The sequence below is a fragment of the Rhamphochromis sp. 'chilingali' genome (genome assembly GCF_963969265.1).
Source record: "Rhamphochromis sp. 'chilingali' genome assembly, chromosome: 14".
Lineage (NCBI taxonomy): Eukaryota > Metazoa > Chordata > Actinopteri > Cichliformes > Cichlidae > Rhamphochromis > Rhamphochromis sp. 'chilingali'.
In genome coordinates this window covers 19161243-19187968 of record NC_137941.1, presented here as the reverse complement: position 1 = coordinate 19187968, position 26726 = coordinate 19161243, and the positions used below count along the sequence as shown (strand labels likewise).

Genomic DNA, 26726 nt, shown 5'->3' with positions numbered 1-26726 from the left:
TGTTTCACTCTCCACACTATCTACATGCCATTTGTTGATTTGTTACAAAGTTTTAAAAGCAGAGAGAGAGAAATGTCGGCAGCAGCAGTGGGAACAAGGACAGAACCGGTTCGCGGGGGTTAGAGGATGCTCAAAGAGGGACATATGCACACACCTCACATACTGGCCCTTAACTTATAGATCAAAGTCAGCCATGACAACAACATCCAGAGGTACTGTTATTTGTGGTTAAAGGCCATAATAGATGTGGGAATGACTGGAGCACAGAAAAGAATGGTCCCAGATCAATCAGCCCTTGGCTTGTCCTAGTCACATGTAAAGTACCTATGCCTTTCACAGCATGCTACTGGCCTTGTGCAAAATAAAACAATGGACACACACACCACACACTGGGAATGGCTGAGAGCAGGTGTTGAAAGTCCACAAAACTATTTTACACTAAAAAAATGATTCAGACAGCCGTCATGCGGAGTGTGACAAAGTGGGTGAGAAGACCATTTGTCTACATTCTTAGTTAACATTCTTGTTTTGATTTAACCATATTTCACATGTAATCTGCAATAGGCAAACATCTACTATCCCGGGTTTGTTTATGTTCTGCACTTTTACAGATTATATAATATAACATCTTGGTTTAAATCAATTCATGCAAGTTTGTTAAGTTAACATGTTATTTATTTCAACTGTTAATTTGTATTGTTTGAACTTACCTTTACCTACCTGTCTTCCAGAAGCAAAAGGAGGAAATGTAGTTCTACTTCCTGCTTTATACCTTCTGGGTTCATCTGAGGTCACAGGAAGAGACCAAGGGCAGGAGGGGAAGAATTCTTATAATTTAATAAAGTTGATTTTAAAGGGTTTATAAAGAAATAGATTTAATGTTGTGATATGTATTGATTACACCAGAGTTTATGTTGCCAGTCAAGAGGAGTAGTAGAGGATGAATATAATCATGTTCATCTCACCTACCTACTGAATGGAATAGTCCAGAGGAGAAAGTGTTTGATTAAGGGGACTATTTAAGCAGACGAACTCAGGTGTTTCAGAAGAAGGGTTCAGGTCAGTGTAGCTGTGTGCAGTTTGACCTTAATTTCCGTTGATTTAAGTTCAGTTATGTTTATTTGAATTGAGTTAATTATAGAGTTGAGTTTCTTATTTGTTTCTTTGTAAATATTCTTGGGCCACAGAATGGTGAATAAATCACTTGCTACACTGGACAGCATCAGTCTCCTGCACTTCTTTGACCGCTTAAGTCGAGTCCTACCACATTTGGTGGCAGCAGCAGTGGGATTCCAGGCCAATTAAGGAGTGGAGAAGATGTCTACCCGAGCAAAGAGAGGGCATGTTCCAGAATGTGAAGCAGATGATTTACAAGATGGCAGCGACCAACAAGGGGCAATAAGTGGCCATATTTCTGGACAAGAGAATGTGGCTGAATTGTCCAAACTTTTGCAAACTCTGATGCAACAGCAGGCTGAACGCGATGCTAAACTGGAGCAAGAGCACAAGCGCCAGGATGATAGATGGAGGCAAATCCGGCATCAGTTTGCCCAGCTTCAACAGCAGATGCAGCATGGCAATCTAGAGCATCAGTTACTTGAAGTACAAGCATCTACATCGGCTTCTTCGAGAGCACCTACTCCAGAACCATCTGCCAGCACACAAGAATCAAATAGGCTTGACTTGGAGCCGGCACATCAACGCAGTGAGGCACAGCTTTCAACACTGGTGAGACATTCAGGCTGGAAGGGGCCAAAAATGCAACCTTACAATGAAGGTGAGGACATTGAACATTATTTAATCACCTTTGAAAGAATTGCTCATGCTTGCCAGTGGCCGCGAGATGAGTGGGCTCTTCACCTAGCACCACTGCTAGCTGGTAAAGCACGTTCCGCTTATGTAGCCATGGATATTGATGACACTATGGACTATGCAAAAGTAAAGTGTGCTGTCTTGCAGAAATATGAAATAAGTGTTGACACCTATCGAATGAGGTTTCGTTCTAGTACCTTTGGAGCAGAGGAAACACCAAGGGAGCTGCAGGTCCGCCTAAAGGAGTTGTACATCAAGTGGATGAATCCTGAAACAAAGACAAAGGATCAAATCGGAGACGCCATCATCATGGAACAGTTTCTCAAGGTTTTGAATCCTGATCTTCGGACGTGGGTTAAGGAACGTAACCCAAAGACTTCCAAGGAAGCAGCAGAACTGGCTGAAGCTTTCTTAGCAGCTCGTCGACCATCAAAAGACTTCACACCAGTTAAGTCAAATTCCAACGTGCCATTCAACAAGTTAGGTGGTGGCCCTGACTTGAAAGTTAAGCACACAAGACAGAACTGGTATAACTCAGATCCTGCCAGATCTGAGACAAAAAATAAAACCAATAAAGCATGTCATTTGTGTGGTCAGAGAGGTCATTTTAAAGCTCAGTGTACAAAGATGTCTGTTAGTAAAAATTACATGTGTTCTGCTAGACAAACTGAAGTCAGTGAGAATCACAAAAATGAAATTGAATGTCAGCAACGTGAGCCATCAATTGGGGTATTTGTTGAAGACAAACCCTGTGTAGCTCTGTTAGATTCAGGAAGTAATCGCTCTCTGGTTAGACAAGACAGTCTTCCCAGGGATGTGATCTTTTCAGGAGCAACAGTGGATGTGTGCTGTATTCATGGTGATAAGGTATCATACCCAGTTGCTGAAGTTGCAATTGAAGTAGAAGGCCAGTGTTACACTCTTTCAGTGGGAGTGCTGCAAACGCTGCCTTATCAAGTGGTGTTGGGCCGTGATCTCCCAATACTCACAGAGCTAATAGCCAAGCATCCCTGTCAGACTGAAACCGTTGAAAGTTTGTTAGCGGTCACAAGGTCAAAAGCTAAGGAGCTACAGGTTAATGCTTTGGGTTGGGATGAATTACCTTTTGCAAATGAGGATGCCCCATTGGACGAGTCTAGCACTCGTTCTAAACCAAAAAAGAGCAAGAGACAGAGAAGACATGAAAAGGTGAAGGGAACAAGAGTAGCTGAACACATTTTAGATCCTTTAAAGACTGAGTCTCTCCCCAGTGCTAGTCAGGTTGCTAGGCTTCAGAAAGAGGATCTAACACTTAAACCATTGTTCTCTAAATGTGTCCCAGAGTCAACTACAGTTGAGGGAAGGCAGGAAGTGTTTGTGGTTAAGGGAGATTTGTTGCATCGCCGTAGCAAGATTGGTGACCAGTTGGTGATCCCCCAGAGTTTGAGATCTACCATTTTGAAAATGAGTCATTCCATTCCCTGGGCAGGACATTTGGGACAATCTAAAACATTTTCTAGAATGATTCCCAGATTTTACTGGCCCCAACAGTTCAGTGATACGGTACAATACTGTAAAGCTTGCCCACAGTGCCAGTTAACAGCTCCAGGCAGGAAAGCAGATAGAGCTCCGCTTATCAGTATGCCCATCATTGATACACCCTTTTCACGCATTGCCATGGACATTGTTGGCCCACTAGAACAGAGTAAAGCAGGTCATAAGTACATACTTGTAGTTTGTGACTATGCCACAAAATATCCTGAAGCCTTCCCCCTGAAGAAAATAAAGGCTCGTCAGATTGTTAACTGCCTGATTCAGTTGTTTTCCAGAGTAGGTATCCCAAAAGAAATCATCACAGATCAGGGGACCAATTTCACTTCTAAGAGGCTTAAAGAAGTATATAGTTTGTTAGGGATCCAGGGTGTCAAGACCAGTCCTTATCACCCACAGACTGATGGCCTTGTGGAGCGATTTAACAAGACGTTAAAATCAATGCTCAGGAAATTTGTGAATGAAACAGGGTCAGATTGGGACCAATGGCTCCCATTTTTGTTATTTGCCTACCGAGAGGTTCCACAAAGTTCTACTGGGTTTTCACCATTCCAGCTACTTTATGGGCATCCTGTCAGAGGTCCAATGGATGTTCTGAAAGAAGCTTGGGAGGGTTCGATGTCAGAGCGGAGGTTTAGTGAACTCTCACATGTCCTCAAAATGAGAGACAAGCTAGAACATTTCCAAGAACTTGCTAATAACAATCTGGCCCATGCGCAACAGCGGCAAAAACAAAGATATGATAAAGTGTCAAGAAGAAGAGTCTTCCGTGAGGGACAGAAAGTTCTTCTACTTTTGCCAACTTCTGAGAGCAGTCTTCTTGCAAAGTGGCAGGGGCCATATGAAATCACAAAGAAGACAGGCCCAGTCACATATGAGCTTCATTTACCAAACCGTCGAAAGAATCATCAAGTGTTCCACGTCAATCTTTTGAAAGAGTGGACTGACCAGCCACAGGACTCAACATCCATGTGGGCATGTACAGTTGTGGATGAGGAAGAGCCTCAGGAGCAGTACTTCCCTTCTTCAGCTGTCAAAACTGTGTTTCCAGATTTAAACCATTTGCCTTTGGAAAGACGTCAGGAGGTGCAATCACTTATGACCAAAGAACTCTTCAGTCTAAAGCCAGGTCGTACACACCTCATTGAACACAAAATCACTTTGCATTCTCCAGACCAACGGCCAATTAGAGATACCACTTGCCGTATCCCAGCTAAGCTATTGCCTGAGTTGAAAAGTGAGCTGGAGGAGATGCTGGCTGCAGGAATCATTGAGCCATCGCACAGTGAGTGGTGTAGCCCTGTTGTGCTTGTACCAAAGAAAGATGATCCTAAGCTTAGATTTTGTGTAAACTTTTCTAAGTTAAATTCTGTGTCTGCTTTTGATCCTTATCCAATGCCGAGGGTTGATGAACTAATTGATCGTTTGGGAAATGCTAAATTTCTGACTACCCTTGACCTCTGTAAAGGTTATTGGCAGGTTCCCTTGACAGATTCATCTAAGGACTTAACAACATTCAGAGTGCCGAGTGGACTGTTTAGATTCACAGTGATGCCCTTTGGTTTGCATGGAGCACCAGCTACATTCCAAAGGTTGGTGGATCGAGTGTTGAAGGGTGCAGAACAATATGCAGCTGCCTACATTGATGACATTGTTGTTTATAGTGGTACATGGGAAGATCATCTGAAACATCTTGCTGATGTGTTTCGACGTATCGCAAATGCTGGACTTGTCATAAATGCCAAGAAATGTCACATCGCCAAGCCCGAGGTGCAGTACCTGGGTTATGTAATAGGGGGTGGAGGCATTCGCCCTCAGGTTGGAAAAGTGGATGCAGTTGCTGCAGCACTCTTGCCAAACACAAAGAAAATGTTGAGATCATTTTTGGGATTAGTAGGTTGGTATCGTCGACTAATTCCAAATTTTTCCTCAAGAGCAGCTTTATTGACTGACATGACAAGAAAATCTAGTCCTACAAGGATCAGGTGGACGAAAGATGCTGAGGATGCATTTAATGATTTGAAAGACTGTTTGTGTCAGAAACCTGTTTTGCAGTGTCCAGATTTTAACCTTCCATTCACAGTACAAACAGATGCCACTGAGGTGGGTCTGGGAGCTGTTTTACTGCAAGGAGAGGAAGGGCAGCAGTTGCCTGTCCAGTACATCAGTCAAACTTTTTCCAAGGGAAATGAGGTATTCGACCATTGAAAAGGAGGCATTGGCGATTAAATGGGCTCTAGACACCTTGCGATATTATCTTGTTGGGAAAGAGTTTGTTCTTGAGACTGATCATCGTGCTTTGCAATGGATTCATAATATGAAAGACACTAATGCCAGGATAACAAGATGGTATTTATCTCTCCAGCCTTTTCGTTTCCAGGTCCAGTATAGACCTGGACATAAGAATGTCATTGCTGATTTCCTGTCCCGTGACTCAGAGGAGTAACGGTCTTAAGGGGGGGGGGGGGAGTGTGACAAAGTGGGTGAGAAGACCATTTGTCTACATTCTTAGTTAACATTCTTGTTTTGATTTAACCATATTTCACATGTAATCTGCAATAGGCAAACATCTACTATCCCGGGTTTGTTTATGTTCTGCACTTTTACAGATTATATAATATAACATCTTGGTTTAAATCAATTCATGCAAGTTTGTTAAGTTAACATGTTATTTATTTCAACTGTTAATTTGTATTGTTTGAACTTACCTTTACCTACCTGTCTTCCAGAAGCAAAAGGAGGAAATGTAGTTCTACTTCCTGCTTTATACCTTCTGGGTTCATCTGAGGTCACAGGAAGAGACCAAGGGCAGGAGGGGAAGAATTCTTATAATTTAATAAAGTTGATTTTAAAGGGTTTATAAAGAAATAGATTTAATGTTGTGATATGTATTGATTACACCAGAGTTTATGTTGCCAGTCAAGAGGAGTAGTAGAGGATGAATATAATCATGTTCATCTCACCTACCTACTGAATGGAATAGTCCAGAGGAGAAAGTGTTTGATTAAGGGGACTATTTAAGCAGACGAACTCAGGTGTTTCAGAAGAAGGGTTCAGGTCAGTGTAGCTGTGTGCAGTTTGACCTTAATTTCCGTTGATTTAAGTTCAGTTATGTTTATTTGAATTGAGTTAATTATAGAGTTGAGTTTCTTATTTGTTTCTTTGTAAATATTCTTGGGCCACAGAATGGTGAATAAATCACTTGCTACACTGGACAGCATCAGTCTCCTGCACTTCTTTGACCGCTTAAGTCGAGTCCTACCACACGGAGCTTTTGATCTTCAGAGAGCTGAATGTCTCAATGCCTGGCAGAGGTGTTTGCAGACTTCAACAGAGTACCACAGGGTGTACAACCAAACAGTGAAGGTGGTCAGATCAGCAAACAGCATGTCCCTCCAGAACCTGTCTCGATAGACTGCAGTTCACACATTACCACAACAGGGTTTTGCTTTAACACCTGGTTTGAGTACGAGTATCTACATCTACATCTGGAAATTTTACCCCAGGGTCTCAGACATTCTGATACCGGTATCTCTTACCATATGCATGATCACGAGAGATGAAAAACAAGATAGGAAAGCCTACTACATGCTGTCAAATACTCAACTGGCTCATCCAAAGATGCCGTTTGAAGTAGCTAGCTTGTCACAGGGGAATATGTTTTTTATGTTTCTGTATTTTCCTCTCCTACTCTTCTCTGCTGCCATTTATTTTGTTCCATCTATTCCCCACAGCACCATCTTTGCCTCTTCACTCTTTCCTCCTTTTCTGGGATTATTGTATAGCAGAATTATATCTTTCTGCTCCTCCAGTCTTCTTCAGCACTAAAGACACATTAGTGAACTCGCTTTGCCCGCTCCTGCTCATTCATAATTACTTGGCATCCCACAGGAGAACAAGATGCACATCACTGATTAGCTTGCTGTTTACCAACTTTACTTATGCATAAAGGGCTCATCTGATTGAATGTGCATCATTATATTAACAATTAAAAACATCTTGCCTAAGATAAATTTACAAAAGATCTTTTTTGCTTCAGCTCTCAGCAAGGTGGGCTACTTTGTAGAATATACTGTTAATGTATAATGGATATAATGGATAGTAATGGAGGTATGGGTTGCCCTCGTTGCCTCTCAGCTCCTGCTATAGGGCCTACTGATGTGTGAAATAATGCATTTTCTGGAAGGTGACAATTAGCTTGCATATAGCTCTTTTTTTTTTATAACTATATGTAAGGCCTATGGTCTTAGCTGCCTGGTCTCAGGGTACTACTAGATAGACTGCCATGAAATATTATAATTAGACCCTAGAGAACAAACCCTAGAGACCTAAATGACAATTTCACAGATTTTTGCACTTCCCTGATGTTAACATTAGTGGGGACTGGTGAAAACTGGAGAGGAGGAAAACAAACTTATCATGCTATTTTACACTAGCTGGGAACTTACTCTATTTCTGCATTTTAACATTCAACAAAAGATTAAGTTAGATTAAGTCTTTTAGATTTCATTACAACTGTTATTTATTGAGTTCTTGATGGGAATGCTTGATGTGTTGCCATCTGTATATGTAGCGTCTGAGTCTGCAATGCATTTTTCCAAATGTCCAGTAGGAGGCGAGTCTTGTGCTTGGTTGGCTAAATTGATCTATAACCTCAGAAAACATTTTAATAATAACTTCTTCTTTTTTTTTAGCTTGTGAAATATAACATATTGCTCAGTTCTACATTAAATGACCCCATTAGCTTGCATTGTCCTTCTCTTATTCAGTCAGTCTACCTCTTACTCATCACATTCAGTTTAAAAATGGCGGTGTATGTCCATCTTTTTATATGCACTGTCCAAAAGGGTCACATGAAAATGTTGGGCCCCTCCATAACAGTCTCAGCTGTGACAGTAGAAGCCAGCAAATGATGACATAGCACACAGTACATTATGCCAAAAATGCATCAGCTCTGCTACAACAAGCTAACTGCTCAGTTGGTTAATGCAAGTTGCAAGCTAACACTAAAAAAAAAAAAAAAAAAGAGAGGAATAAACATGAAAAAGGAAATGACTCCACTGAAATTTCTAATTTGCAAGCAAAATTTGTTTGCAAGTCAGAAATCATGACTCTATAATTCTAAATGTATTTTGCTTCTATGTCTCTACAAACATTCATTGCACTCACAGAGTGTAGTACAGAGAATCAGTAACATACTGTCATATCAATAATGTATTGTGGCTGTTGATTGATTGGTTAGGGAGGATGTTTTCTGGTGGTGCACTGTTGTGCATGTCTTGGCATGCATTAAATTAATGCAGGATCTCCCTTCAGAAGGACAACACAAGCTCCTTCTTGCATACTTACAGTATATGCAGAAAAGTGCTGAGACACCTACACATTACATCTACAGGAGCTGCTTGGCTATGGAAATCCATGCCATGAAGCTCTAGGGCACAATTTCTGTGCTGATATTAATGCCTGGAGGTCTGGAGTTCTGCAGTTATTGAGTAAGCGGAGTGTTGGCGACTTTTATAGACTATGCCCCTCAGCATGATGTCAGCTTTATCTGCCACATCCTGACTGGATTGCTGTGGTTCCTGAACACTTTCACTTTGCAATAAAACCACTTAACAGTTGATTGCGAGATATCTAGGAAAATATATAGACCTTATTGCAATAATGCAATGATTTTACTACAACTACAGCCACTGAACTTACATGAGATCTTTAGAGCTACACATTCTTTCACAACTGTTGTAAAGCCGAACTGCCTGGCCTGGTTTATTATATACCCCCATGGCAACAGGACTAAAAACATCAACGATTAAGAGGTGTGGTCCAGTACCTTTGTATATTCAATGTACACACACTCATGCATACAATGCAGGCTGTCGTTTCCCCTCCTGCCTTCCTTGCAGGGGTTAAAACAAACATTTTAATCAAAATTGCAATGGATTATGTCTAAAGAGCAGGAAAAATCTATAAATTATACTGAAATTTGGGTAATAGTTTATTTCAAGCAATTACTCTTTCATGTTTTGATCTCCTTCATGCCTCTAGAAAACAGACGAGGAGAAATCTCCTCTGCCTCTATTTAGCAGCCTCCTCTGGCTGACACAGTTTTTATTTTAAACGAAATGATTTTAAAGCTGATCAAATTTGTGCAATACATGCTCCCGCCAACCTCAGCGCACTTGATTTAGGCGCTTTTCATGGTGTAAATGCGACACTAAATGTGTATATAGCAAAGCTTCACCTTTATTTTTGTTGTATGTTACCACCGCTGTACTTCCAGCATCATAAAATGGGTAGCACTAGTCTTTTTAAAAACTCTCTCAGCGCTACCTTCACCCCTGCTCTTCCCGCTCACTAAAGCTTCGTTCTAAAATACATCTAGCAAACAAACCTTCTCATAGTCAAAAGTCCTGTGTGCTTTGGAAGAGAAAGAGATTTATGACATGGTTAGAGGACTTAAGAACAAAACCAGTACAGACTGGAATGATATTGATATGGTAACGGTAAAGACAGTTATTGATGGTATCGTAAAACCAGTAAAACCATTAAAATATATATTCAACTTGTCGTTTCAAAAAGGAGTTTTTCCACAAAAAATGAAAGTTGCTAAAGTTATTCCCATTTACAAAACCGGTGAAAGACATAATTTTACAAACTATAGACCAGTGTCAATACTCTCCCAGTTCTCTAAGATACTGGAAAAACTCTTCATAAAAAGATTTGACAGTTTTGTGGAAAAATATGAATTAATGACAGATAGTCAGTATGGGTTCAGAAACAACAGATCAACAGCTTTGGCACTGATAGATTTAATGGAAAAGATAACGGAATGTATGGATAATAAGAGGTATGCGCTCGGAGTTTTCTTAGATCTAAAGAAGGCGTTTGATACTGTTAATCATGAAATTCTATTAAAAAAACTGGAAAAGTACGGGTTTAGGGGAGTGGTTTTGGAATGGTTAAAAAGCTATGTAGGGAATAGGCAACAATATGTACAAATAAATGAATATAAATCTAATTTGATGGATATAGCTTGTGGAGTACCTCAAGGTTCAGTACTGGGTCCAAAAATGTTTATTATGTACTTAAATGATATCTGCAGAGTATCGGAGATTTTAAAGTTTGTAATATTTGCAGATGACACAAATATACTGTGTGCAGGTGGGGAATTGCCACAGGTTTTGGAAATGATCACACAGGAATTAACGATATTAAAGAAGTGGTTTGATATAAATAAATTATCATTGAATCTCGATAAAACCAAATTTATGTTGTTTGGAAACCAAAAGAAAAACATCGAAGTAGAAATATGTGTTGACAATGTATATTTAGAAAGAGTAAATGAAATAAAATTTCTTGGGGTGATCATTGACCACAAGCTCTGTTGGAAGCCACACATTACTTATGTTCGGGGGAAATTGGCACGGGGCATTGCCGTCCTGGGAAAAGCAAAGCATATGTTGGATCAGAAAGCACTGCACATTTTATACTGTGCTTTACTACTGCCATATATGAGCTACTGTGTAGAGGTCTGGGGAAACACATACAAAAGTAACACACAAACAATAACTATAATACAGAAAAGGGCCATTAGATTAATAAATAATGTAGGGTACAGGGACCATACAAATGCACTCTTTGTCAAAATGCAAGCTATTAAATTCCAAGACTTGGTGAAGCTTAAAACAGCGCAAATAATGTATAAAGTCAGAAATAAATTGCTTCCCAAAGAAATCTGTAAATTGTTCATAGAAAGAGAAGGTGGGTATAACTTAAGAGGGAAATGGAATTTAAAAATACAAAGTGCTAGAACAACTTTAAGAACTATGTCTATCTCAATTGCAGGAGTTAAATTATGGAACAGTCTAACAGAAGAAATAAAAGACAGTCAAAACATAAAACAGTTTAAAGTAAAATATAAAAACCTAATTTTAAATAAGTATAAGAATGAAGAAAACGGGGTTAACCCAGGACGGTAATGTTGCTGGTAATGGTGTTGCGGTTCTTTTTTGGTTGTTTTTTTGTTTTGTTTTGGTTTGTTGTTTTTCCATAACTTGTGTATCTGCAAATATACACATTCTGTATTTTTCATATGAAAGAAACTATACTGTGGTGGGGCTTGCTAATTTCTTGTTTTTGATTTATGTATGTTATGTTTTGTTTTACTTCATATGTTTATGTGTTTCATATGTTGTTTGTTTAATTTAAGACAAAAAAAAAATTAAATGAATGAGAGGTAAAACTTGAGGGGGTAGGGACAAATAAGTAAATACTTCAGCCTACTCCTTTTCAAACAAATAATGGAATGATATTTTGTAATGATTGTGAAGGCACATGTTTGAAATGTTTGAAATAAAAATGAACTGAACTGAACTGAACTTTGAAAAGCTCAAGAGATTAAGTGGACTTTCTTCATTTTTTTTTCTTCACAAAAACCAAATATTTTGCAAGGCAATTCCATCCATCAAGCTTTAAAAGCTCATCTTAATTAGGTCTGCATCTGAATCTCCCGGCTTCCTCTGAGAATTGAGAGACTAAATGCTGGGGTCCCAAGCGAATGTTGCAGCAACCTTAGCACCAGTTTACTTCATCTTAGCCGAACCAGTGGAAGTACACTCATTTTGTGTGTATCAATTATGAATAAGATGAGAATATTTCAGTGTGTGTTTGAATGTTTTATATCTATAATGAATGATGTGGGGCCATCAGGGTTTTTGTTGTTGGTTTGTCAGTAGAGGTGTCTTCTGCAGTACATCATTTGCCTGTAAGTGTCCATGATAATCTCTTGACCTTTCCCCCCCCCCCAACGGACAACCTTTACAAACACGTTTTGAATGGAGCTATTGATTCTTTTCTCAAGCAGCTTTTATACAGATCACAGATTAAAGACTGCTGCTGAGGCATCAATAGCAAATTACAGTGCAATTTTCAAGAGTACAGGTGGCACAACTGTTTTCTACTTTTACCGCCTCTTGTCCATCATCCACGCTAATGTCTCGAGAAGTAAATGTGCAGATTAACATTTCATGCCCGTTCTTTCTGATTCAGCCTTACATCACCGAGTGAGTCATACTACACAAAGCAATGTGGTATCATACAACAGTGAGTGCAACAAGCTGTACACAGTCCTCATCTACCAATCACCCTTTACAGGGTGTTAATTTTGTAGCTCTGCCTCCCTTATGTCTCTTCTCTAAGAACCAAACAACCTGTCTGTAGCAGATACTAAGCTCCGTGATTAAGCTAACATGTTTTGCACACAGGCGAATATTCCCTGCAGAAATTCACACATGATCTGTATCCATCTTCAAACATTTTTATCCCCGTCCTTGTTTGTTATGCATCCAAGCTCACCATAGTGCAAGCAGAAGAGAAAATGTCCTTTCTTTGCATTTTCTCCAGCACTTTCTCTCTTCTATTGGTAATAAATCATAATATATTTGCCCGACTACTGCCCTGCTGCTCTGGATCGTTAAGTACTGTCTGCCCAAGTGTGCCCTTAGGTGTCTAGATTCTCTGCAAGAACTATGGATTTGTGATTATTGGTAACTTGTATGCAAAACACATCTTTCCTCATAGAGGGAATGCTTGAGAAAGTGGAGACAGACAGCACAGAAATCTTGAAGGAACTGGGACAGGGAAATAGTGCTCAAAGGGGGACAATTGGTGTTTTGCATCCTGTGAGGTTGCGACACAGTTTGCCAGAAAAAAAACACACACACAAAAAAACACCCAACAACCAACAATGTGTTAACAGTGTGTGCTAGCTATCTACATCAACAGATCTTTAACGGTGGCCTCCCTTTCAGGCAAGTTGAGAATCTGCATGAATAACAAAACCAGATGAAAACCAAACCACAATTTCTTTCCCTCACCCTTTCTTTTTCTGTGGCCATGCTTTATGGAGATAATTTCAGAATTTGTTCTTGGCATCACTGGGTATTCCTTTGCATTATAACAGGTAAATATGAATTTGGGAGAAAAACAAATGGCATAGACTGACTGAAGACAGTTTACTGCTGCAGTGTTTGATGGAGTGATGGTAAAAGATTGAGAAATTCCACCTGTGTTGGAGTTATGTAACTGCAGAAGTGTTTTTTTTTTTTTTAAGTTGCTGGTTAATTTGCGTGAGGATCTCTAAGATCCACCTTACAGTTATGATACAAGTTTTGTAATTTTTTTCTCCGTACACCACCGCAACATGTTTTTACTATAAATGTGATTGGAGTGCCGAGTTTCAGCTTTAATTCAAGAGGTTTAACAAAAGTATTCAATCCTTTTGAAGCCTAGAACCCATGGACATCACCCAATGCCATGTTTGGTCCTTTGTTTGATCTAGCAAAGATGCTTTGCTAGATCTTTACTGCATCCACTTTTGGATAGCTGCTCATCTTTCTGCCTTTAGTTCTGTCTTCAGTAACTGAAAGTCATCCTCTGATGGGTTTAGATCAGGTGACTGATTTGGCCATTGAAGAACATCACATAAACTCTTGGGTTGTTATGCAGCATGCTTTAGGTCATTATCCCTTTAGACTGTGAAGCACTTTTTAAATCAGCTTTGCAGCTGAATATGAGCAAAGAGCTGTAAACTTCAGAGTTAATCCCATCACTTTCACTGGTATTGGCAGTCATACATGCCCAGGCCATCACATTGCTTCCACCATGTTTGAGATAATGTGGATTCAGACTATGAGCAGTTTGTCTCCTCCACCCTTTTCTCTTCTCATCATTCTGGTACAAGTTAATCTTTTAGTCAGTGGTTTGCACATTGTTGTAAAATCTGTATTTCCATTCAGCAAAGCATCTCTTGACTGTAGATTTTGACAACAGTGTTAGATTTGTTTTTTTCCTCATCCTCCACTTATATTTACATCTTGTTGGACCTCATACCTTGTATATATTATAATTTAAAAACGATTGTCAATTGTTCACTTTCTTTTGAGCATCTGACAATCGAGGACTTTGTATAAAACTGGCTGTTAATGCTGTGCGTTTGATAAATCAATTGATATAAAGCTGAAAGTCTGCACTTCAATCACATTAATTGAATGTTTGGTTAAAATTCACTGTAATGGTATACAGAGGTGAACCTACAAAAAAAAAAAAGGGTCCAAAAACATATCGATCTACATACATACTTTAACATGATGATTAAATTCCTTTTATGCACAAACTCAAATGAATAAATAAACATTCATAAAATGAACACAGAACATACAGAATACAGTAACTGTTGCCCAGCAAAGGACAAAAATCTTACACTAACTGAACAAAAACCATGCCTCCTATAGTGCTAGTATCATTTAAAGAAAATGTAGATGTTTTGCAAGGGTGTAGAAAGCAGCTCAGCAAGTCGTGACTGTTGTGAAAAGAACTGATAGATATATCGGTTTAATGACGCATCTCCAAACTCTGCAAAATGTATATGGTTGGAAGCAAAACAGGAAGAGGCAATCAATGTATTTTTATTGCAATAAACTGACAATAGCTAAGTGTCTCTTCAATGGTCACAATGGTAACTATTCGATAGAATAACATAAGGAAAAATAAATTAACCATGGTCATATAAAAATACATCAGTGAAAATAAAGCATCACTGGTTCAACTGAACACATCAACACACACTGTTTTACACCTAAATCCGGAACCAGCACACAGCCAGAACATGCAGCCCTCAAAACACAGCTACAAGACTGTCAGAATGTGTGGAGAGATCTTGGGAGGTATGGGTGATATTATTACCACAGAAACACTAGAGACTGAGTGTACAGCGCTATTGATGGTAGTGAGCAATGTGACATGAAAAACCACAACCGCATCCTCCACTTCCTGGCTAAAGTCTAGAAAGATACAATTAATGTTGCATGAATTAAGTCTCAGATTGTGGGATTTACACATTAAAGCCAAAGCAGCTGTTCTGTGGGCACCATTTACCCATCCAGCATCCCTGGAAATGTCTGAGATTCATAAAAGGCAATCACTCAACCAACAAATGAGTTCATGTAGACTTTTTGTTTTTTTCCTTCCCAGCTTTCGATTTAGCGCTGACGATAGCGCAAGCCCATAAGAAGTGGAAACCATTTTTGTCAAACCACACCAGTTATTTATGTCACTGACTTCCTTCCTGTTGTGAGTTTTTTTTTTTTTTAATCTTGTCAAGAGATGTAGTTGTAAACAAACACAAAAATAATAAGGCAATATTTTGACCACCGAGGTCTTTGTTAGGCAAGCGCATGTGAGAGAACACTTAGAAAATTAGGACCATTGAGAAATCATAATGCAAAAAAGGGGAAGTCATTTGCTATGTATACAAAACAGGCCAGTTTTATGCATGTAGAATTAGCTTAGTTTCAAAAATCAAAATGTTGCCTCATTATATTGCTGGCCTTTGAGCTGGTACTACTTGTCTCGTTTCCACTGTGTGGCACTTTTTTTCTCCCCCGAGCACCTTGCACCTGACCCGGGATAGGATATGATCCGCAAAAATGTGTTTATCCAATCATGTTGGCATATGCATAATAACAGATGGACGGCTAGTTGATGCTCCAGGTTCTGTTATGACACTGATCAGGTTAGTTGTAGCTGTATTTGCTGCACATGCATCACATTTCTAACTCCCAGCCTCACTCAGATTAAAATGGTATTGTCTACTTGAAAAGGATCATTTGGAGAAAATAAAAAAAAACTAGGAAGCTGTGTAGCTCGTGTCACAGTATAGGAAACATACTTGTAGCTTCTTTTTTGTTGTTTTTTTCTTGACATAAATATGTTTAATGAAATGCTGCATAAAAGCAAAGCATTAAAAAGACGAATAGGAGCAATAAATATCAAACACAGTCTCCACAACACCCATTCTTGAAATGATCTATTTCACAGGCTCAAAGGGCATGTAGAATTGGCAGTCAGATATCGTAAATGATGACTGGGGCCGGGGCTTCGTATTCACTCTTGGGTCAGGAAGTTTGGGGTGGGGCGGGGGAGGGGCTGGGCTGGGCTCTGTCACACGAACACAATTCACAGAGTTCGAAGTTTACAAAACATCAAATTTCCTCCTGCAATATTGTCATGCAATATACACGTTGACACGACTGAGACGACAATAATGTCACGTTTCTCAAGAGTTCTCATGTCCAGTCTGGCAGTGAATGGGGGTTAGGCCCACATTGGATAGAGGATTTCACACCTCCCCTGGCACTCCAGAGAAGGCAACAGAGGTTTTCAACCCTTCTCCCTTGCGTCAGGGGAGCTGAAGCGGATGCCTTCAGCCAGAATCCTTGATTAGAAAACATGTTAAACAGTTCCGCTGTCTTTGACCAAACATCCTACCTAAGGTGTTACATCACACTTCACTAAATAAATGCGACTCAAGCAAAAAAAAAAAAAAAAATTGAATAAGCATTTACGTGAATCTATTTTTGTGACTTGCCTGGTCAACTATTGTATATTTAAAGCCACAGTAAATTGTATATCTATAACTATAATGAAGTGTTTTGACACTGACCGAACTTGACAACCTGGTATGAAATGCGCAGGACAAATCTAGCATTTCTACTTCTACCACATTGTCAACACACAGGCTATTGACATATGTGCTTGGTGCAGTTGCCTGGCAACACAAGCAGAAGCAGTTTTTTTCTTTTTTGAAATTCAAAGCAAAAAAGAAAATCTTACAAAGCTATGCAAAACAGTATAAAACAATAAATAGAAAAAAAACAACAACCTTAGAATAATCACAAAAGTCAAACATTTGTCATCATAAACTGGTCTTCTGATGTGCAGATAATGTGTTTAGTGGTTTATGATACATCTACACATTTTTAATCTTCAGTGTGGCGCTATACAAATCCCTTAAAAAAAATATGCATCTGATATCTTTTAAAGATGTAGGACTTCGTGGTCGTACGGGGGAATTCAAAGAAATGTGCAAGAATTCAATTTCAATCAAGAATGTGGAAATTCAACCAGGACAACTCAACTGATTCAACATAAGTACATTTTTTTCTTTTGTTTTTGCCAACAAGTCCCATAAATCCACAGCAGGAGGTAAGAAGACGTATTTACAATCTGCCTTTGAACCCCCCCCCCCCCCCCCCCCCCCCACCCTCTTTAAAATTTCAAAGAGTAGCTGTTGAGGAAATAAGGAGGACTTGGCACTGAGAAAAAATCACTTGTGTTAAAGTACATATATCCTCAGCAGGAGGGAGCTGTTCATTTATTTTCCATAATTTCCCCATCTCCCACTCTTTCGCTTGCAGTTTCTTTTCTGGGAGAAGAAGAGTGGGACAGTCTCCCACTAAGGCCAGAGTGTCTGGCAGTGTTTAACACCAGGACCTGTTTCTGTCTGCCAAGCTAAACTCATTGTGAAGGCAGGTGGGCCAACACACATACACACATCCTCACTTAGGACACAGACTTGTGTGTCCTAGCCTTTGTCTCTATGCAGCCTGGCAACCAAGTCGGCAGCTACGAAGTCAGTGGGCGCAAAGCATCACTATGGCAACCAGCATAGTGGGCAAGGCTGTAGCTGCTCCTGGATCAGTGCTGAGACTTTTTTTTTGGCATACTCTTAATGCCAGAGTTGATTATAGAGTTCCTTCTCTTAAATGTTCTTCCTAAATTGGCCCGTGATCTCATGTGCACAGTTTTTTTCCCTCCCCGCACTCTTTTGAAAAATAGACGAATATTCAGAGTAATAAAGATGCAACTAAGAAATTAAGATTCACAAAAAAAAGACAAAACAAAAAGAAAATGAGAGAGCCTCATGATACTTCCTTTCCCATACTTTGCACGTGCACAGTTAATTGTGCTTACACACTAGACACAACCTCATCCACACACACACACACACACACACACACACACACACACACACACACACACACACACACACACACACACACACTTTTTTAACATAAAACAGACAGCCACCAGGGTGTGAATTTTCAAACTGATCAACTGATTGACTAATTCAACACAGCAGTGAACGACAGTAAGGTCTGAAGGTGGAGTCCAGATCTGCTCCCTGGCATAGTGTAGGCTAAATCCACGATTTAAGCGAGGCAGTCGGGCAGGACCCTTGCTTAGTCGACCGAGCCGGGGTGCAGGCTGAGAGCTGGCGGGTCCAGGCAGGTGGGAGAGTAACTGAGGTGAGGTTCTTTAATCCACAGTAAGGGAGCACCGTTCTTGCCTTCTTGGCTCTTGCTGTTGTTGCGGCTCTTGTAGCGGACTAGCAGCAGGGCGATGAGGAGGATGCCAAAAATGGGGAAGGGATAAAAAAAGACAAAGTAGAAGAGGGAGCTATTGGAGCACACCACTGACTGGACGGTGGACACTGTTGGCAGAAAATAAACACGTTAGTTGTTTTATTCTTTCAAAAGTTTCTCATTTATGTGTCAAAATATCACCATTTACTGATATATATACATACATATTATATTTCTTTCTTCCACCTGAGAAGCTGCTGTATCAGCATATGTAAGCTGCTATGATGTCACATGAATGAATATGTGGTTATGTGAGAATAAGTGGGGGGGGAAAAGAAATTGAAAACTACACCTCTCAGAATTTGTGTAAAACAATAATTAACAGGATTTCCGGCTTTTAAAAATAGTTTTACCAAGTTTTGGCAAAAACAGAAGGAACTTAGATTTTTCCTAGATAAGCTCAGTGCCTTTTTGATCAGCGTGTATATATCTGGAAGTAAGGAAAATGATGTGGCCCTCTGTAATGGAGAAAAACAAAATGACCTTAATGACTGTAAATAGAGAACATTCAGAGTTTTTCTCTTTTCTGTCTGTAGTCATAAACTTTTAGAAGTTCACCTGGCGTCACTGCAGCACATTTGAATAGGCTAGAATTTACTGAATAAAAGATGTATATAACCAGATTGTACTCGTTAGAAATGAGATTACGCAAGCATTTTTACACAATGAAACCAGGGGAACCAACGAACAGGACAATGTGAGTCAGACTTCAGAGGGTTAATAATAAACATAGCTGAGTACTGATAAATACAGAGTGCAGGTCTCTTACAGCTTGCACTTTTTGCACTTCTAAATCATCTTCTCTTATTTATTGAGCCTTGTAATTTGATTTATTTTACTGCTTTAAATACCAGCACAGCTTTTGACACTGTAAATGACTCAGCTTCAGTGCTAAACAGTAAGCGGCCATGTCTGGCTCTCATTTTTACTTGTTAATTGCAACTGAGGAAGCCAGATCCCACAAGATAGAAATTACGAGAAAAAAAAAGTAACTAAGAGCTGCATAACTTGCTTATTATTAGTTTCCGTTTGCCTGCACCAAAACACATATTAGGAGATATTAGGACTGCACAGTGTGACAATACATACGATAAGCCTAGATTTCCAAATAAGCAGTAGCTAATTGGTAATAAATTACCAGTATGCTGTTAGAAGGCAGCCATTGATAAAAGTATAGCTTTATGCAATCTTCAGTGTCACGACAGATCAAAAGATTCTGTCTTTTACGAGCTTACCTTGTTGTAATACATTGACAATAGTGTACCCAGAATTGTTGGTGGCCAGGCGGTACCATACGTTGCGGGGGTTGAGCAGCCACTCTTCAACGTGGCAGTAGTATCGGCCCCCGTCTGTTGGCCGGGCCCCTTGAATGGTCAGGCTGTACTGATCAGAGGCCATCCTCTCAAACTGCAAGCGAGAATTTGGCCCGGGTTCCTCTATGGGGCTGCAGTTTCCATTTCCAAAAACGGCATCATGTCCAATGGAGAACACGCACTCCCGGTCTCCTTCTTCTTCCCCTGGCTGATCCTCATTGTTGTCGTTTTTAGGGCGCTCTACATACCAGGACACGGAGAAGCGGGAGTTTCGGGATGACTGTGAGGGAATGCTGCAGCCTAGTCGGATTGGACCGGACTCTTCCACAGTCATGTTTGACTCCAGTTCTTCAACCTGCAAGCGAACCTCTGCAGGGGTCCGGAAAATAAACAGAAATTGAAGACCCTGAAGCTCTCCAAGAAATTTCTAATAATTTCAGCTTAGTTCAAGTTCAAATACAAAACAAACAAATCAGTTAATTAGTAGGTTACCATGCTGCTATTCTGAAGATCTTCAGAATAGCAGCATATTAATATTATATTATTATTTCCCCATACAAAAAACGCTTCTGTGATGATGATTTTCTTTTTTCTTTGCTGTCAGTTTGGCATTCGGTAGCTGTATTTCAGTGTTTTACTGATAAAATCATGAAGAGATGTTCTTTTTAAATGAATCAAAATAAATGCCAGTCATTGCTCTAATTTGAACAAGTCCAAAGAAATTAATACTACAAAACAGCAAATGATTCTGAAAATGGGACACTAAACTTCCCAAATGCACAAACAAAAAGGAAAAAATAAATAAATCTCAGAGCGCTGCCCAGAGCTATCACTAGTCTTTCAGCTTCCCAGCAGGGTTGGATCCTACCCCAAGGCTACTGTGTCTGGTGTGCGGTTATACTACAGTCCTTCAGGGGTGATACTATGACCCAGTTCCACTGCAGTTTTAAAAAAAATGACAGTACAGACTTGGCATGCCTGGACTCATCTCACACACAGTTTGGAACGGTCTCCTTGTTAAAGCATAATGAGAAGCAGAAAGCACAGCAGGAAAGCAGGGGGAAAAAAAGGAGAGTTCTGGCACACGTCTCCCCTCATCTTTTTTCTCGACAGGCAGATTTTTGGATGACTTCCTGGGTGAATGTTTTAACACCTTAATGAACATCTACGAAGTTTATACCACATTTTATATTTAGCTTATGAAGATGTTTACATGTCCATAAAAGTTGAAATCTATAGGGTCATGAATAATAAAAGTTACAGTCCATGTTGCATGATGAGTTTCCACATATATTGTGTTAACTCTCTGAAGCATGAAAGGGACGCGTTAGTCTCCCCAAAACAAGCCTTGTATACGATGCGCATATTTCAAAATATTTTCATTTGCGTGAGTAGCTGAGTGCTTCAGCTATGCACTGGTAGACCAGATTCAACTTAAAAACATAGTACTGTAAGCACTTCTTACTCTACGGGCTAATCACCAGGTGTTTTCATCCTCACATTCTAGTTGGACAGATGCCTGATCAATGATATAAATTCTGCATTGTAAACAGCACACCTGGCAGATGAATACTGCTCCCCAAGTGCCTGAAAAGTCACCTTCAGCAGGACTGTTCAGTTATTATTGGCATTTATGGGGTTAGACAAAGAATCTCTTTGTATATGAAGAGTAGGAGGGTTTAGGTAAATGAGAAAAGGGAGAGGAAGTTAGTCAAGTTAGGGAGAGGAAAAAGATACAAGTTGGAGAGTTCCTAAAATAACTGTAATGAGGTGGGATGTCAGAGTGTAGGTGGCAGTTGGAACATCATAGCTTTAAGCTCAAGTTTTTGAATTCTGGACAAGAGGATTAGGGTTTTCCATCAGCTGGCATGACTTCAATCCATCTTTTTCCACCTGAGCTCTGGCTGGGGCAGGTGTAAGGTCATTGGAGTGAGACATAGCATGTCATAGAGGGAGGAAAGCAAGTTGGAGGAAGGATTGAGTTAACAATGGTTAAGTGGTTTAAAGGATCACAAAATGTAGGGCTTAAGTGGCAGCTGCTACCTCGCTGCAGTGGGAATAAACATGGATTTGGTTAAAGGGAAAAGCACTGCTTGCTCACCTGGTTTTCTGACCAGAACCTGCGTGAACCCCGAGGAATCCCGGGAGAGTCGATACCAGACTCCATCTGGGTCACTCAGCCACTCCTCCACCAAGCAGTAGTACGTGCCAGAATCGCTGCTTTCAGCCCTGTTCAGCGTCAGCACATACAGACGGGGTGACAACCTCTCAGCCTGCACACGCCGTCTCAGTCTCTCCTCATCTGCGTAGGCGCCATATTCGAAGGCCCCGGAGCGTTCGATCCTCAGCAGCAGCTCGTCAGCCTCCGACCCGGTCGCTCGTCTCACGTACCACATCACGGTATGCTGGGAGTCCTGGTTGGTCTGGGAGGTGATGGAGCAATTGATCCTGACACGGCTGTCTTCCAGGTACACCTGAGACTGGTTGTTCTTTTGCACTCTCAGCTTACTCTCTGCAAGGAATGAAGGGAGATGGGGGAAAAGGGAGAAAAGGAAAAGGAGCAGACAGTCATTTCTATGGGTATAGGAAAATGTGAGCGCTGGTGACAGGTACACAATGCAATTTCTGTTTTGTGACAGACGACATGTTGCTAGGTTTATTTCTGGTGGCACCAGGGGAGGAAAAGATAGTGATGTGTGGGTGGGTGCAGCGGTTGATGAAGAAAGAGAGAAAGAAGGGAACAGGAAGGAGAGGGAAATGTCAAGAAAACCAAAGCTGCAGGGATGGGAGGTCTGCTGGTATCAAAGTAAATGCAGAACAGGAGAAGAGACAAGGGTGAATGGTAGTGGGGTGGATTGCAAAGTAGGGCTACGTTATTAAGTAAGATATAAGACAAAAGCAGTTGGGGGGGGGGGGGGGGGGCGTCTTGTCAGTCTGCCAGAAAGTAAACGAAGTAGGAATCCATTTATAAAGTCAAGCAAGGAGGGAAGAGAGCAGATAGGAGAGGAAGGAGATGACAGCGAGGTGTGACTGGGATGTCAGGAAGGAACTGAGGCTGCCCTGAGTGCTGTGACAGGATTGGTTACAGTGACATTGGTTGTGCGATAGGATTAGTTGCAGGTACATCAGGTGTGACCGCAACCAGAGTCCCACTGTCAAATGCCTGGGGGGAGAGGGATTAGTTGAGCAAAGTATGTAGAAAACCACAAAAATGCGTGTAGACATAAACATCCTTGTCATAGAATGTATGAAAACACAAGGACAGAAATTGTGTGTTTTCATACATCTTATGTCCACCTGCACCTCATAATTCTCCGTTCCTGTCGTGAAAAGCACATTTTTTCATGATGTAAGAGCTTCTGTAATTTACATGAGACGTGAAAATACTTGTTATAATGCAGTGAAGATCTGTCTTCAACAATCATAACAACAGGGGTACTTACAAGCAATCAAATATTCATACATTAAGCCAAACAGGTCTGCATAGTTTTGCATTTATAGTTTATTTTTTAGCGGTTTTTCCCAGTGGAATTGGCACACCACCTCTATAACTAGTTTTAACCATCTTGCCTGCACAACAACAATTTGACTGGTAGAACTCGTGTGCAGGGAAACAGATTCCATACATGTGAGCAGCTATAGACATGCATCTTGAGGAAATGCCATCTTTCTTCACACCAGAATGAGTGTAAAACACATTTTGAGGTATCAGCTAGCATTATCTAAAGGACATGGGTGATTTCTGGATGGATTAAAACAGCAGTTTTAAAAAACTGCCTGTTGTAATGCATCTATAGATGCAGTTTTTATTGTAATTAATAACATAAAGATTAAACAGACACAAAAACCCCCCAAAATTGATACTTAGATATCATATACTTGAGATCACAAATAGCACCATAGATCTCAAACCTACAGTTTTGGCAATGCTGCAATGCATCTGTTCCACTGAACATCAAAAACTGTCGAGTACCTAAAGCTGGCATAAAATGCTGGATGACAGCCATATTCTTTTTCCACTTGTCCTCCATCCGACCATTTCCGAACCGTTTTTATATTTTGAGATGGAAGCACAGTTTGACATTTCCCCCCAAAGTTAAAAGAAAGATTTTATTGAAAAATTTATTTTCAAAGGAAAATTTGGGTATTGATGCTTTGAGAGTCAGGCATATCTGTAAAAAAACCCCCAAAACTGTAAATAAAAACAGATATGATGTGCAATATGCAGTGCATTTGTATTAATTCGATGTTAATGAGTTGTCATGTACATTTTGTTTCCTGTTTGATAACTTGAACTATATCTGACCTCCTTTTAAAGCTTCCCAATTCCTTTTTATGTTTCTCCTTTGTAAAACAACCTTCTGTATCCCCAAATTCATGCACCCTTCTAGCTCACGCTAGGCTTTGCTATGACTGACTGAATGATTGACTGCCTAGGGTCATAGCCATCTGCCTAGAGAGGCTCATCCTTATCCACAGATTGGCACGCATGCTAAAATGAGAGCCGTTTGTAATATTTCAAAGCTGCCGCGTACATTCAGTATGCGTGTGTTTAGCTGCATTCAAAAGACGCCTGTCTACAAGACATTGTGAGACCACCATGTTGCGTAAGAGTAAAGCTAGCATCTTAAATTAGTCATCATCATTGCCCCTTTACCTCTGTACCCACTAGACTTGGGAGGAAGCCCGACAATGTCCCTATCCGGAATTGCGGTAGAGCCCTGTGGAATCCTGGCAATCCTTTTTTCTTTTTCTTTTTTTTTCAGGAGAATTACTTCCGAACCTCCTGAAGTGGAACCATGCAGGATTGGATTGGCACAGGACAAAGCGATTCTCTGCCATTTCCATTCTGAAGTTTGAATCGGCAGCCAGGAGAAAAACTGGGGGCTGAAAGCCTTTTTTCGTACATCAGTGTTTACAGATATGCCGTTTAAAAATCTAAAATAGGCTAATTATTTGAGAGCTATTAAGTAGCATCATGAGCTATTACAAGTTATTATTGCTCAGTCAAGCATACACTGAAGGGACAAAAAAACAAAAAGAAAAAGAAGTAGAAGAAAAAAAATCTGAGAACAATGAGCACAGAAGCAGAAAGAAAAATTAAAGGAAAGAAAATGCATCTTTTCATATGCCAAAACATCTTAAAAGTCTCCGCTCCCTGCAGAATCCTCATGCTGTGAAAGCGACTTCACAGATCAGCCTGTCAAATCCTGACACGTGTCCATTCCCACAGAGAGCGAAGTTCCTTCTGTCAGCTACACTATAGCCATTCCTACCAAGAGTGCATGTGCTGACGCAAGCAGCAGACGAGCTAAAAATTCAGGATGATGTGCGTACAGTGTGCAGTGCTTTTTTATGTGCAGCACTGATGGGGGAAGATTCATTATGTTGTGGGAAGAAAACCAGCACAGGGAGGCAGTTCAAGCGTTGATTGTTAACAAGGATGCTTATCATCTATGTGCATTCCCTAAACAGCAAGAGTAGTTCTGCATTCTTGTGTGTCAGCAAGGCTGTCGATACCTTTTTTAACTGTCATCACACGTTTTTGGCTACAGCGTTTCTTTAATAAGCCTCAAGGGTTCATCCACGAAGTAAGACAAATCCGTAATTGGAAACACTTGTTCTCACTGCTCCGCATTAGTTCACGTGCCAGTCAAGTTGTTAGTCGGGTGTGAACAGCAACGCACGGAATTCTTTATGTAGTAACACTTGAATTCTCTTCTTTAAACTCACGGAATAAACATAACAATTTTTCATTTAACCTTGAGCATTAACGTTGACAGCATCTTGCACTGTTCACCTGCCGTTTCCAGGGCAACGCTTTCTTCATGATCAACAAGGGTGGCCAGGATATATTTAAGAATGTCAGTGAGCTCATCCTCAAATAAAAAAACAAAAACAAAAAACACACAACTCAGTTAAACCTTACATCAGCATCCAGGACTGAATAACGTTTAATCAAAAAGTCTGATTTTTGCTCCACAGAAAGCCTGAAATGAATTTTACTTGATGAAATGGAGATGTAATGAGAGACAGAGCACGGCTCAGTCCACAATTGTCTCGGCTCTACTGGAAATACTGTGTTTCAGCAGTTTGCTGGGCATGTACAGTCATTACAGTACACACAAATCCACACAGTGGAGTCACACTAATTGGCTCACTGAACCCTCATCTCATCCCTTCTCCATGTGTGCGGATATTGTCTGGTTTAATAGCTACAGGAAAGTGCAGAGTTGAGACAAAACTGTCTTTATTCCATTTAGTCATCAGTGGAGGCAAGTACATAAAGGCTACAAACAACAGCCCAGTTTTGATGCAAAAAAAAAAAAAAAGGGGGGGGGGGGGGGGATAGCAAAGTGCACTGCAAATCCCAAAAGCAGCACTGCACAATTGTTGTTTATGAAGCATAGCAGATGAAAACAAGTTTGAGTCCAGGGGGAGGAGAAGTGTACAGCTAAGGATGCTACTGTGGCACATCAGAGCATACCAACCACAGCTCACACAAGCACACGCTCATAACAAAATTTTAGGATAACTTCAAAGGATCTACAAAACTGCCCGGCCGAGCGCTCAGAAGAGGAGAATACAGCTAGAGATGGTAAATCAAAGAAAAAAAGTTATCCTTTTTTCTTTGTCAAGGGAGAAAATTGCAGTTCTTTTTTTTTTCTTCTTGCGTGTGTGTTTTGTGCTGTCGCCGCTTTAGGTGAAGTCTTTTAATACATTGAGTTTCAGGTTAAAAAAAAATCTGATTCAACCCTCTCGTCGTGTGCCTTCATCACAGTCTTTGTATTGATCAGTCATAACCTCT

At 40.3% G+C, this 26726-nt stretch overlaps 1 protein-coding gene across 2 annotated transcripts in view; it reads right to left on the bottom strand.

Moving 5' to 3' along the window:
• Positions 1–17426: 17426 nt before the first annotated feature.
• LOC308409616 (immunoglobulin superfamily member 3-like) overlaps positions 17427–26726 on the bottom strand; it is a 77121-nt gene continuing 67821 nt past the window's right edge. For both annotated transcript variants that reach the window (XM_080902497.1, XM_080902498.1), the window contains exons 8-10: positions 22020–22430; positions 19841–20287; positions 17427–18673 (exon numbers count right to left, since the gene is read on the bottom strand). In XM_080902497.1, coding sequence (XP_080758623.1) covers positions 18423–18673; positions 19841–20287; positions 22020–22430 — 1109 coding nt within the window. In that variant the 3' untranslated portion in view covers positions 17427–18422. The remainder of the gene's footprint in view (positions 18674–19840; positions 20288–22019; positions 22431–26726) is intronic.